Consider the following 12,723-nt stretch of genomic DNA (forward strand, 5'->3'; position numbering starts at 1 on the left):
AAAACAACTCCTATGCATAACGATTTCCTGCAGTCTTCTAACCAGTCCAGTGACTTCACCAAGACTTACTCTTCTTACTCCAGTGGCTTTGGTGGGAGGGTATTCTTCCAGGACTGAGTAAGGCTCATGTAATAACCTGTAAATATCCTGGATTGATGTGAGCCCATTCTAGAGTACTGTTAGCCCAGTCCTGGTGTGATGGGAGCCTCGTCTTAAAAGTACTGTGAGCCCAGTCCTGGAGTGATGTGAGCCACATCCTGGAGTATTGCCATCCTAGTCCTTGAGTGATGGGAGCCCCATCCTGGAGTACTGTGAGCCCAGTTCAGGAGTGATGTAAGTCCCATGCTGGAGTACTGTCAGACCAGTCATGGAGTGATGTAAGCCTCATCCTGGAGTGATACGAGCCCTGTCCTGGAGTACTATGAGCCCAGTCCAGGAGTGATGTGAGCCTCATCCTGGAGTACTGTGAGGCCAGTCCTGGAGTGATGCAAGCCTTATCCTGGAGTACTAGGAGCCCAGTCCAGGAGTGATATGAGCCTCATCCTGGAGTACTGTGAGGCCAGTCCTGTAGTGATGCAAGCCTTATCCTGGAGTACTGTGAGCCCAGTCCTGTAGTACTGTCAGCCTAGTCCTGGAGTGGTGTGAGCCCCATCCTGGAGTACTGTCAGCCTTGTCCTGGAGTGATGTGAGCCCTGTCCTGGAGTGGTCTGAGCCCCATCCTGGAGTACTGTCAGCCTAGTCCTGGAGTGGTGTGAGTAGGGTGACCACATTTCGAAACTACCATTCAGGGACACCCCCCCCCCCCCCTAAAAAAAAAAAAAAAGATGACTTTTGACATTTTTGGGGAGGGACGTATGAAATCAGTGGGCCCGTGTGCAAGTGGAGTGTATGACAGGGGGGGGGGGGTAATATGTACAGGAGAGGAGTGTAGAGTGTATGGAGGGGGGTAATATGTTACAGGAGAGGAGTGTTTGGCCGGAGGTAGTTAGTGAAAAGAGGAGGAAGAGGATGGACAGGGGGGCCGTGGTATGGATAGAGGGACAGTGGGATGGACAGGGGGACAGTGGGATGGATAGAGGGACAGGGGGACTGCACACTTACACATAAGGACTTGTCTCCCCGACCTCTCGGTTCTCACTTCTTCCTAGTAGGCTGTTCCCTGAAGCCTGCGCTCTCCCTGCCGGACTCTTCTTCCTCCTCCTCGCTGTCCTGGGTCCCGCCTCATTTCTGCCATATCAGTGAGAAGAGAATCCACGGGGCTGCGCTGGAAACTACATTTCCAAGCATGCAGTGCGGCACACGGAGCCCTCCATAGAAATAAATGGGGGAGGCGGCTTGTGTAGCTTGTTTGAGCGGAGGGGACATGCTCCACGCTGGAGCAGAGTGGACCTGCCCAAGCTGAGCCGACCTGGCCCCGGCCCGAGCCAAGCAGATCCGCCCCCCGTCTGAGCCGTTTATTAGTGTAGCTGTGTGTCCTTATTTCATTCCGGGACACTGTATTGTCCCGGAATGAAGGGGCCCGGGCCACGGGACACAAATATGAATTAAGGGACAATCCCGGAGAATCCGGTGACACGTGGTCACCCTAGGTGTGAGTCCAGTCCTGGAGTGAGGCTTTACCATCCTGAAGTACTGTGAGCCCCATCCTGGACTAATGTGAGCCCCATCCTGGACTAATGTGAGCCCCGTCCTGACCTGAAGTGATGTGAGCCCTGTCCTGGAGTGATGTGAGCTCCGTCCTGGAGTGATGTGAGCCCTGTCCTGGAGTGATGTGAGCCCCGTCCTGGAGTGATGTGAGCCCCGTCCTGGAGTGATGTGAGCCCTGTCCTGGAGTGATGTGAGCCACGTCCTGGAGTACAGTCAGCCCAGCTTGCATTATGATACTCCCCCTAAGGGGGACGTGTAAATGATAGGTTGGGCTCTCAAGAAATAGGCATAATGCCGGGGACAGCGATGGAGCACACTGAGGAGAACTTTTTTTTTAACACAGGACAACGGGATTAAAACAAACAACCAACAAAACAAAAAAAAAATAACTGGAGTTTCCCTTTAATATATATTTTACAATTTCTTTTCTTTTTTTGAAAGAGATTCTGTTATATAGGAATTCAACTAAATAATAATAAAAAATAAAGCAAAGACCTTGCTCCTTTAGGGTGTTCCCAACTGCCGCAAGGGTACCTCCCCTGAAGAGAGTGACTGTTTCCTGAGCCACCAATTACTGTATGTGTTCTGACTCCGCCTCCTGAAGTATGCTTAACTAAACAGCCTCAGTGCATGAAACATGAGACTGTCCTAGCTGTGGTTTGTGAACAGATGGGGAAGAGTTAAAGCCTTTGTTGTTTTTTTGCCGTGACCCAATTGGGGCTGGAGTTGTACATGAAAGACTTTTTTTCCAAGGGGAATTACAATATAAATGTATCAAAGTATGAATTACATTAATTTACAGAAGCCTAACAGTCTCTTCTATTTTTTTATTGGTGAGATCCTAGAGCTTAGTCCCTGGGTCTGTACACCTGATGTGCTCATTATGAGGGGTTCCCACCATCCCTGTGCTGGGTCCCTGGGTCTCTACACCTGATGTGCCCATTATGAGGGGTTCCCACCATCCCTGTGCTGAGTTCCCGGGTCTGTACACCTGATGTGCCCATAATGAGGGGTTCCCACCATCCCTGCCCTGAGTTCCCGGGTCTGTACACCTGATGTGCCCATTATGAGGTGTTCCCACCATCCCTGTGCTGAGTTCCCAGGTCTGTACACCTGCTGTGCCCATTATGAGGGGTTCCCACCATCCCTGCCCTGAGTTCCCAGGTCTGTACACCTTCTGTGCCCATTATGAGGGGTTCCCACCATCCCTGCCCTGAGTTCCCGGGTCTGTTCACCTGCTGTGCCCATTATGATGGGTTTCCGACCATCCCTGTGATGAGTTCCCAGGTCTGTACACCTGCTGTTCCCATTATGAGGGATTCCCACCATCCCTGTGCTGAGTTCCCAGGTCTGTACACCTGCTGTGCCCATTATAAGGGGGGTTACCACCATTCCTGTGGTCCCTATAATGAGGAGCTCTCACCATCTTTGCTGTCCCCATTATGAGGGGTTCCCACCATTCTTGCTGTCCCCGTTATGAAGGGTTCTCACCATCCCTAGGAGTTCCCATTTTTGCACACCTGCTGTTCCCGTTTATGAACGAATAGAAATGCTGCTGGGAGGAGTGTAAGTATCTGGGGAAACCTGGAAACTGGTTGGGTATGGCACCCATCAGCCCTCTCCTTTCAACTTCCTTTCTCCTGAAGCAGACTCTCCAGACTCCCCTTCTCTGGGGCCCCCCTTCCAGGCAACACACAAGAGCACTTCAGCACTCCATCTTCCACCTGACAGCCCTTCTGCCTAGGGATTGGCCAAATGTCCATAAATATTCAGATCCAGACCTACTGACCTCCACCCACTAGCTTCTAGAAACGTCTTCAAGCTTCTAGAACCAGAGGGAAGTACTAGAGACCTGACCTGTAGAGCCCTCCAGCCTGACCTAAAAGAAAACTCTCTGACTCACACCCAGGCTTCTAGCAAGCCTCTCTCTACACTACACAACGATGTACATAGGAGGGCGCTACATCAGCTTGCATTGCAAGGCTGAAGGGTCCACCGGGGAAGATAGAAGCTGGAACATGGACTGGAGCACTAGGGAGGAATTTCATCTGCCGGGAGTGTTCCAAAGAGCAAGGTGAAGGCTTGAGCACTGCAAGAAGACTGGTGGCTCATCCAGAGGGTATGTGTGCTGCAACTACTTACTACTGGGAGAATTCTGAGTTTTACACTATTCCTGACACTGACACCAATTATGGGGCACTATTCCTGACACTGATACCAATGATGGGGCGCTATTCTTTCCACTGACACCAATGATGGGGCGCTATTCCTTCCACTGACACCCATGATGGGGCACTATTCCTCCCACTGACACCAATGATGGGGCACTATTTCTCCCACTGACACCAATGATGGGGCACTATTCCTCCCACTGACAACAATGATGGGGCACTATTCCTCCCACCGACAAAAATTATGTTGGAGTGTAGGCACCTTTTATGGTGAGGAGTCAGTTTAGTGTCCCAAGTACACACTAGATTCCCTCACGGTAGTAGTGGGGTGAGATGATAGATAGGAAGTGCCAGGCCTGCCTCTGTGGGACAAGGGCTGCGAAAAAGTTGTTATGCTGTAGGGTAGGGACACAGAAGCACCCGGCGTGGTTTCCCAATTTTGCCACTAGGTGTAACCATAGCTTGGAGTGTAGGCTTAGGAACCTTTATGGTGAGGAGCCAGTTTAGTATCCCAAGTAGCTGCTAGATGCCCTCACGGTAGTAGTGCAGTGTGAGATGATAGGTAGTGCCACCCCTGGCTATGCCATTGTGGTACTAGAGCTGTGAAAAAGTTGTAGTTGTAATAGTGCAGAGTAGGGGCACAGGAGAGCCCAGTGTAGTCACCCAGTTTTACCACTAGGTGTTGGGTGCATGGGTGCTCAACCTGTGGCCCTCCAGCTGTTGTGGAAATACAAGTCCAATGAGGCATTGCAAGGCTGACAGTTAAAAGCATGACTCCCAAAGGCAAGATGGGATATATCGTTTTGTAACAGCTGGAGGGCCACAGGTTAAGCTTACCATGGTAGAGTGTAGGCTTAGGGACTAGTGATATATCCCAAGTATCTGCTAGATGCCCTCAGAGTAATAGTAGAGTGGTAGCATAGGAGGTAGTATCAACCCTGCCTATGCCAGTGTGGGGCATCTTGCTAAGTAGGGCTCTGTATAAACAGTCTGGTGAGGTCTTCTTGGGAAGTGTCTGGAGGACCAGGCTACAGCAAGGAGGTAAGGCTTGGAGCTTCCCCTTACTGGTGAAGCAGGGGAGGAAAGATGGCTCCGGCTAACTTCATAGGTACAGGTGATCTCCTCAACGCCAAAGTGATTATCCCACCAAAATTATCACTGTATGTTGTTTTTAGCATCCAACCAAAGTATTTGACCTGCTCACTCAGAGGTAGACATCGACATGTTGAAGTTCTGGGATAGACTACTTCATCCTGATCAATGATAGTTATTCCATTTATGTCCGTCGTAGCGTTGGGATTGACTGACACAAGGAGAACTGAAAAATCATGTTTTAGATAGTCACCATTGTTATTTTGTCTTGGTGCCTCGATATGGTGGAATTCCCACCCTAGTGTTTCATTAGGAGCCTACACTGCGGAGAGATTGAATGGAAAAAAACTGTAGACTAGTTATTTGACCATCCTGTGGGGTCAAGGGCCGAACTGACCTGTAATACACTGACATGGGGAGGAGCCGAGAAAGGGAATTTATAGTAAGTATCTAAAATAACATTTTTGGGTGTTGAAAATAACAATAAAAATGAAGAGCGCACTAAGAAGCTGCAATCAAAGTATTGGTAAAACAAAGGCTGCAGTAATCATATCCCCCATAAGGAGGTGATACTATGAATTGTCAAAAGAACGCAGAAACAGGAAGTGATGTAGGTAAAGACAGGAAGTGATGTAAGCTACAAACAGGAAGTGCTATCAGACAGAAACAGGAAGTTCCGGGTGAGAGGTGAGTCGGGAGGAAGTAGAGAGGAGACATTGCTGGAACTAGCAGCAGAGGAAATAGTAAGATATTATTTTCTATTTACACCCAGTAACCCCCCGTCATGTCCGTCCTCTTCCTCCATAGTCACTGTGATGTCTTTTATCCCCAACAGATGATGATAGATATAAAATATGTGTATATAATTGTAGTTTATTTGTTGTTTATATTTTTAAAGTCCAGATACATCCTAAATATAGAGCCATTTATCCAACTGTCCATCCAGAGCCTCTGGTTTATAGACCGGATACATCCTAAATATAGAGCCATTTATCCAACTGTCCATCCAGAGCCTCTGGTTTATAGACCGGATACATACTAAATATAGAACCATTTATCCAACTGTCCATCAGGAGCCTCTGGTTTATAGACCGGATACATCCTAAATATAGAGCCATTTATCCAACTGTCCATCCAGAGCCTCTGGTTTATAGACCAGATACATCGTAAATATATAACCATTTATCCGAGTGTCCACCTTGAGGGTAGAATAGCCTGTAATATCACAAGCTTTCTAAGAAGTCTGTATAGAGGAATTGTGTGCAGATATCGTCCCAGTAATCCAAGTAATTCTCAGTTTGTTAACTGTCTACAGAGAGAAGTGTCCAGTATGGATCACATGAGGATGGAGGAGGACCAGGATCACTGTATCAAAAAGATATTGGACCTCACCATGGAGATCATCTACCTTTTGACCGGAGAGGTGAGGAGGATTCTGGGAGGTCACATGACATCACTCTTATCTTTACTTATTAAACATCTGTGACTAGATTTGAAAGGTTCTGAAGGTGTACATAGAAGTAATTGTTACTGGTTGCTTTTTAAAGGGTTACGAAATAGCAAAGAAGGCTTCTGGTGAGCAACTGCCATACAACTATCAACGTGGGATGTCCCTGACTAGTGTACCTTATCCTTATTTCTGGAAACCAGAGATAAAATACAAGCAGAAAATTCTAGAAGCCACCAGGAAGATCATTGATCTGCTGGCAGGAGAGGTGAGCGGTGTCGGGAATTCTGGGACATTATCCAGTAACAGACAAGGGATGTGTCTGGATGGTGACTAAGGATGAGCTCCGGCGTGTTCGCACAGCCCACGTGCAGAGCCCGCCAGAAAGTCGACACTGCGCTGCCCTAATGACAGGCAGTGAGACATTTCCCGATCTCTGCCACCGCGCATCGGGACAATGTCTCACTGCCTGTGATTAGCGCAGCACAGTGCCAACTTCTTGGTGGGCTGTGCGAACACGCCGGAGCTCATCTCTAATGGTGACTGTATCATTGTGTGTGTCAGGTTCCTATAAGGTGTCAGGATGTCACTGTCTATTTCTCCATGTAGGAGTGGGAGTATTTAGAAGGACACAAGGATCTCTACAAGGACGTCATGATGGACAATCAGCCGTCCCTCACATCACCGGGTAAGAGGAGACTTTATTGTAAAGGAGAGAGCAGTACGGAGGCTCCACCTAGATCCCCCATCATCTGATAAACACATAGAAACAATGTATTCAGTCAGTGTGTGTGTGTTTCCTACAGATGGATCCAGTAATGGGAACCCACCAGAGAGATGTCCCCGTCCTCTGTATTCCCGGGATTCCACACAGGAAGATCACACCATCCCCCACTATCATAAGGTAGGTGGGAGTGATCAACTAAAACAGAATTCTAAGCTATGACAGAACATTCTTCTATGTAATCCCTTATTCTGTTTTACACATATATTCTGTCATCTTTGGGGTTTAGGATGCGGAACTGAAAGACATCAAAGCTGAGATTAAAGAGGAAGAAGAAGAGATGTCTATAAACAAAGCTCAGCAGTCTATAGGAGGGGGAGGTCATCTATATTCCCGGGATTCCACACAGGAAGATCACATCCCTCACCATCATCAGGTAGATGGGATGGAGCATCTAGAATATCAAAGTGACTCAACAATAAAAGACCATATGTAGATGATATTGATTTTAGCATCATGAAATCATATTTTCCCAACCATTTTCATGAATTAGGGTAAAGCTCTGATGAATAGAAAAGTTGAGGTTAAAGCTGAAGAAAAAGAGACGTATGTGATGGGTGATGAGTCCATGGAAAAGGTTCAAAGGATGGTGCCAAATAAGGAGAAGGGGTCTTTTAATGTCATGATGGAGAATCGGCCACCCCTCACATCACCGGGTAAGAGGAGACTTTATTGTAAAGGAGAGAGCAGTACGGAGGCTCCACCTAGATCCCCCATCATCTGATAAACACATAGAAACAATGTATTCAGTCAGTGTGTGTGTTTCCTACAGATGGATCCAGTAATGGGAACCCACCAGAGAGATGTTCCTGTCCTCTGTATTCCCGCGATTCCCCAGAAGAAGATCACAACTACGCATGCTGTTATCAGGTTGGTTGAAGCATCTAGAACATTAACGTGACTCAACAATTCAAAATATTTTATTTGTGGTCTTCCAAGATTAAACCTTATATTCGCCAACCATTTCTTGGTTTAGGGTGGCGATCCGATATGTATAACAGTTGAGATTAAAGCAGAAGAAGAAGATACATATGTGAGGGGTGATCAGTCCATGGAAAAGTGCGCCACGATGATGCCAATGAAAGAGGAGGGATCTTTTCATGCTATGAAGGAGAATCAGCCGCCCCTCACATCACTGGGTAAGAGGAGACTTTATTGTAAAGGAGAGAGCAGTACGGAGGCTCCACCTAGATCCCCCATCATCTGATAAACACATAGAAACAATGTTTTCAGTCAGTGTGTGTGTTTCCCACAGATGGATCCAGTAATGGGAACCCACCAGAGAGATGTCCCCGTCTTCTGTATTCCCAGCTAACAGTGGGGCCCAAACTGTAGGGTGGTGCACATGTTACCGCCTCTTTAGAAATGCAAGGCTGTTATGCAAAGGTAGTCTCTGGTTTTATTGGATTACTAGCAGTGGAACAAAAACACAGCTGAATCCGCTCACTAGTCCTGGTATACCGCAAATCTTGTCCTGGGCACATGGTGGTCTGCAGTCTTTAGGGTCCTGGTCTTTTGTGGCTTACCTGTCTGGTGCAGGAACAGACAGGCTAGAGCAGCAGGTCTGTACCCCACAGTCTGAAGCACAAGAGGCTCTCAGGAGACTTTATTGTAAAGGAGAGAGCAGTACGGAGGCTCCACCTAGATCCCCCATCATCTGATAAACACATAGAAACAATGTATTCAGTCAGTGTGTGTGTTTCCTACAGATGGATCCAGTAATGGGAACCCACCAGAGGGATGTCCCCGTCCTCTGTATTCCACACAGGAAGATCACACCATCACTCGCCATCATCAGGTAGGTGAAGAGAATGTAAAGTGACTTCAAACTGCTTTAAGTTATGATCTTTTATATCATTGTTTTTTGTGATTGGTGTTGATATTTAAGGATGTTATTTTTCAATTTTTTTCTTTATTTAGCATGAAGAACTGGCAGATGTGAAAGTTGAGATTAAAGAGGAAGAAGTGGAGACGTATGTGAGTTCTGATCATTGGCCTGCTGAAAATGTTATGATAATGAAGTCACCTATAGAGGAGGAGTCTTCTTTAGATATCAGTACAGGTAAATAATCCTTGTAATGCCCCTTCATTATCCTCTTTCAGTGTCATAATAGTCTGACTGACAATCACTCAGTTATGGAACACTGCACCCAATGGCATTTTTTATATAATTGTTTGAGACAGATAAAGCTTTGTTTGGTAGTATTTAATACCAATTGGGTTCTTCATTGTTATCTTTTTTAAAAGAAGACCAACAATGTGAAACAACATTACATTTCAATATAAAATGTATGAAATAATGACAGGAAAGTACGATTTTCTTTTTTTATTTTTTTAAATTACAACCTTTTTGTATAGTAGGGTCTATCTCCATTCCTCAATATAACGTCATGTTGCCAACAAATGAGGAGATACTGTACACCAGGGGTGTCAAACTCAATTTTATTGTGGGCCGCATGGGCATTATGATTGCCCTCTAAAAGGGCCGGTTGTATCTGTAATATTAGATGTCCAGCGCATCCCCTCCCTTTTACATTAGATGTCAAGAGCCATCCCACCATCAGAATACACCATATGAAAGGTCCATCTCCATTCCTCAATATAACGTCATGTTCCCAACAAATGAGGAGGAGATACTGTACACCATATGAAAGGTCCATCTCCATTCCTCAATATAACGTCATGTTCCCAACAAATGAGGAGGAGATACTGTACACCATATGAAAGGTCCATCTCCATTCCTCAATATAACGTCATGTTCCCAACAAATGAGGAGGAGATACTGTACGCCATATGAAAGGTCCATCTCCATTCCTCAATATAACGTCATGTTCCCAACAAATGAGGAGGAGATATTGTACATTATATGAAAGCTCCTGTTACCCAATGTTGTTCGGAAGTATTGTATCCTTTATATTGTTTGCATTTGTATTTTCTTTTTTGATTGCACCCAATCTAATGCCGGAGCTCAGTACCAACCTATAACTGTTGAATACACGATATGAAGAATACTTATAACCGCGATTTAACATTTCTTTCAACAGATGGACACTGTGTTCAAGACTCTTCTGAGGGACTTTTTCTTTCATCTCCATATCGTAATGCAGAAGACTTTGTTGTCCAATATTCTCCGGTAGTCCATTCTATTACCTACAATATACATCACAGACCGGACCATCTGAAGCAATCAATGGATCCCTCTAATCCTGAGGAATCTTCACATTCTGTGACTCCGGAAATCCATGTAAAATCTCAGAGTACGGAAGGATCTACAGGTCTCTCTGATCCCCAGGAATCTTCTTTAAGCCACACAGGGGATACTTTATTTTCATGTACAGTGTGCGGAAATTCTTTCACGGAACTTGGAGAACTTCTTATACACCAGAAAACTCACAGGGATCAACGTTCTTTCCCATGCTCAGAGTGCGGGAAAATTTTCAGTCAGGAAAGATCTCTTCTTAGACACCTCAGGGTTCACACAGGTGAGCGTCCTTTTTCATGCTTGGAGTGCGGCAAAAGTTTTAGTCAAAAACAACACCTTCTTAGACACCGGACAATTCACACGGGAGAGCGTCCATATGTATGCTTAGACTGCGGGAGATGTTTTAATGTGAAAAATAACCTTTGTAGGCACAAGAGAATTCACAGAGGGGAGCGTCCTTTTCCATGTTCAGAGTGCAGGTATTCTTGCATTTCAAAAGGAGATCTTCTCAAACACCAAAGGATTCACATGGGTGTCTGAATATTACGTTTGCTAGACACCAGAGGACTGTACGCCCCTATTTCTGTTCAGTGTGCAGGAAATCTTTTTAATGTAAAACAGACATTTCTTAATCCCCCCCCCCCCCCCCACACACACAAGTCACAATCCTGAACATCCCCATTTATGTTAAGAGTGTGGGAAGTGTTTTCTCCATAAAGAATATGTTGTTACACACCAATAATTCACGCGGTTGAGCATGAGTAACCCTTGTTTATCTTCAGAGTGCGGGAAATGTTTCACTCAGAAAGTAAGCCTTTACACCAGTGAAATCACACAGCTGTAGGTCTACTTTTATGTTCAGAGTGCGGGAAATGTTTCACTTAGAAGGCAAGCCTCCTTTTACATCAGAGAAATCACACAGGTATAGGTCTACTTTCATGTAGCGAGTGCAGGAAATGTTTCACCCAAAAAGGAGACCTTCATAAACGCCAGAGAATTCACCAACGGGAGGACAGCTTTTCTTCTTCCGAGTACGGGAAATGATTACATTTAAAGTTCGTAATTTTAAAAGAAATTGATAAATGATTCAAGATCGGTTCTATTGTGGGTTGGTCACTGATTCTGGTTTTGTTTGTGTCCTGAAGGTGCTGTGGCCCAACGCCCAAACCCAGAGGCAGCTAGCCGTCTGCACGAGAGGCATTTTCCAGATATCCTCCAACCCACCCCAACACAAAGGGCACCTCAAAGAAGATGTCGAGTTTGTAGTAAACGCGGGATGAGGCGTGACACCCGGTATTATTGTCCCTCCTGTCCCAACCACCCTGGTCTCTGCATCAAGAACTGCTTCCGGCGCTACCATACCTTAGTGAACTATTAGTCTTGGGTACAACGCAGCACATTAAAGAGGTCCACACATTTCTGTGCCTCTAAAGACGTTGGGTAGTCAGGAAACTATCAGAGACCCTAAAACCAAAGGCTGGAAAAGTTATTGTTACCAAAAACGTTGAAAAAAGTAAAAAAAAAAGTTGTTTTATTGAGTTAATGTTATTGTTAACTGTTGTTTGCTTTGCAGGAACGCCAATCCGCTGCAGCACTGATTTGTGTATTCTGAGAGCAACAGACTGTTGCTCTCAGAATACATATGTCAGTGGCTGCAGCGCTGCAGGGAGAGATTTCTCATGCGCAATAAAAAATAAATAAAAAATAACGTGTATGCCCAGCGTTAGGAGTGTGGGGTGGTCAGGTGGCGATACTTGCTCGGCATATACTTTCTTATTTTTGTTATGGCAGAGGTTTTGTTTCCAACAATTTTTACTGGTAATTTTCAGGTAGTGCATATCAAACAATTACAAATGTCTATAATAGAAAATTATTATCCATCAAGATCAACCAATGATAACATTCAAACCAGGAATAGGCCTTTACGACTACCCCCCCCCCCCCCTTAAAAAGAAGATTTCCCAGGCTCCAGATAACCAGTCTGGGGGTACAGTTGAGGAAGAAGAAAAAGAAAAGTTAAGGGTAAGCAAGGTGTTTGGTGCGATGATTATACTCCAAGCTGGGACTCCAGATGCGACTCTAGAAGTGCCCTGTCAGATAGTTAATCAAAGGTTCCCACATCTTTTCAAACTTTGGCATTTTATCATTGAGGATGGTTGATCATTATCCAGGATAGCTTGGCCTTAATCAGGTCAAACAGTATATCAGGTGACCTCTACGACCTAGCTTTTGCGATATGGGCTGCTAAAAAGACAAAACAGGTAAATTTCCGCACAAACGCATTGTGGAAGCTTCTAAAATTGAATCTTGAGGGTTCCTTTTAAGGTTCATGCTTAATATGGAGCAGAGAAAATTGTATACCCTTATCCATAATCTATGC

The 12,723-nt window shown here is 45.5% G+C and overlaps 1 protein-coding gene across 1 annotated transcript; it reads left to right on the forward strand.

Annotated features, from left to right (window-relative positions):
• The first annotated feature begins 12 nt into the window (after positions 1 to 12).
• Positions 13 to 11,881, forward strand: LOC120910574 (zinc finger protein 37 homolog). The gene is made up of 7 exons (XM_040322332.1): positions 13 to 99; positions 6,458 to 6,625; positions 7,232 to 7,261; positions 7,371 to 7,517; positions 9,062 to 9,203; positions 10,186 to 10,623; positions 11,489 to 11,881. The coding sequence occupies exons 1-7, from the start codon at positions 13 to 15 to the stop codon at positions 11,719 to 11,721; spliced, it is 1,245 nt and encodes a 414-aa protein (XP_040178266.1). The 3' UTR covers positions 11,722 to 11,881.
• Positions 11,882 to 12,723: the final 842 nt, after the last annotated feature.

Source organism: Rana temporaria, chromosome 8, assembly GCF_905171775.1.
Source record: "Rana temporaria chromosome 8, aRanTem1.1, whole genome shotgun sequence".
Classification (NCBI taxonomy): domain Eukaryota; kingdom Metazoa; phylum Chordata; class Amphibia; order Anura; family Ranidae; genus Rana; species Rana temporaria.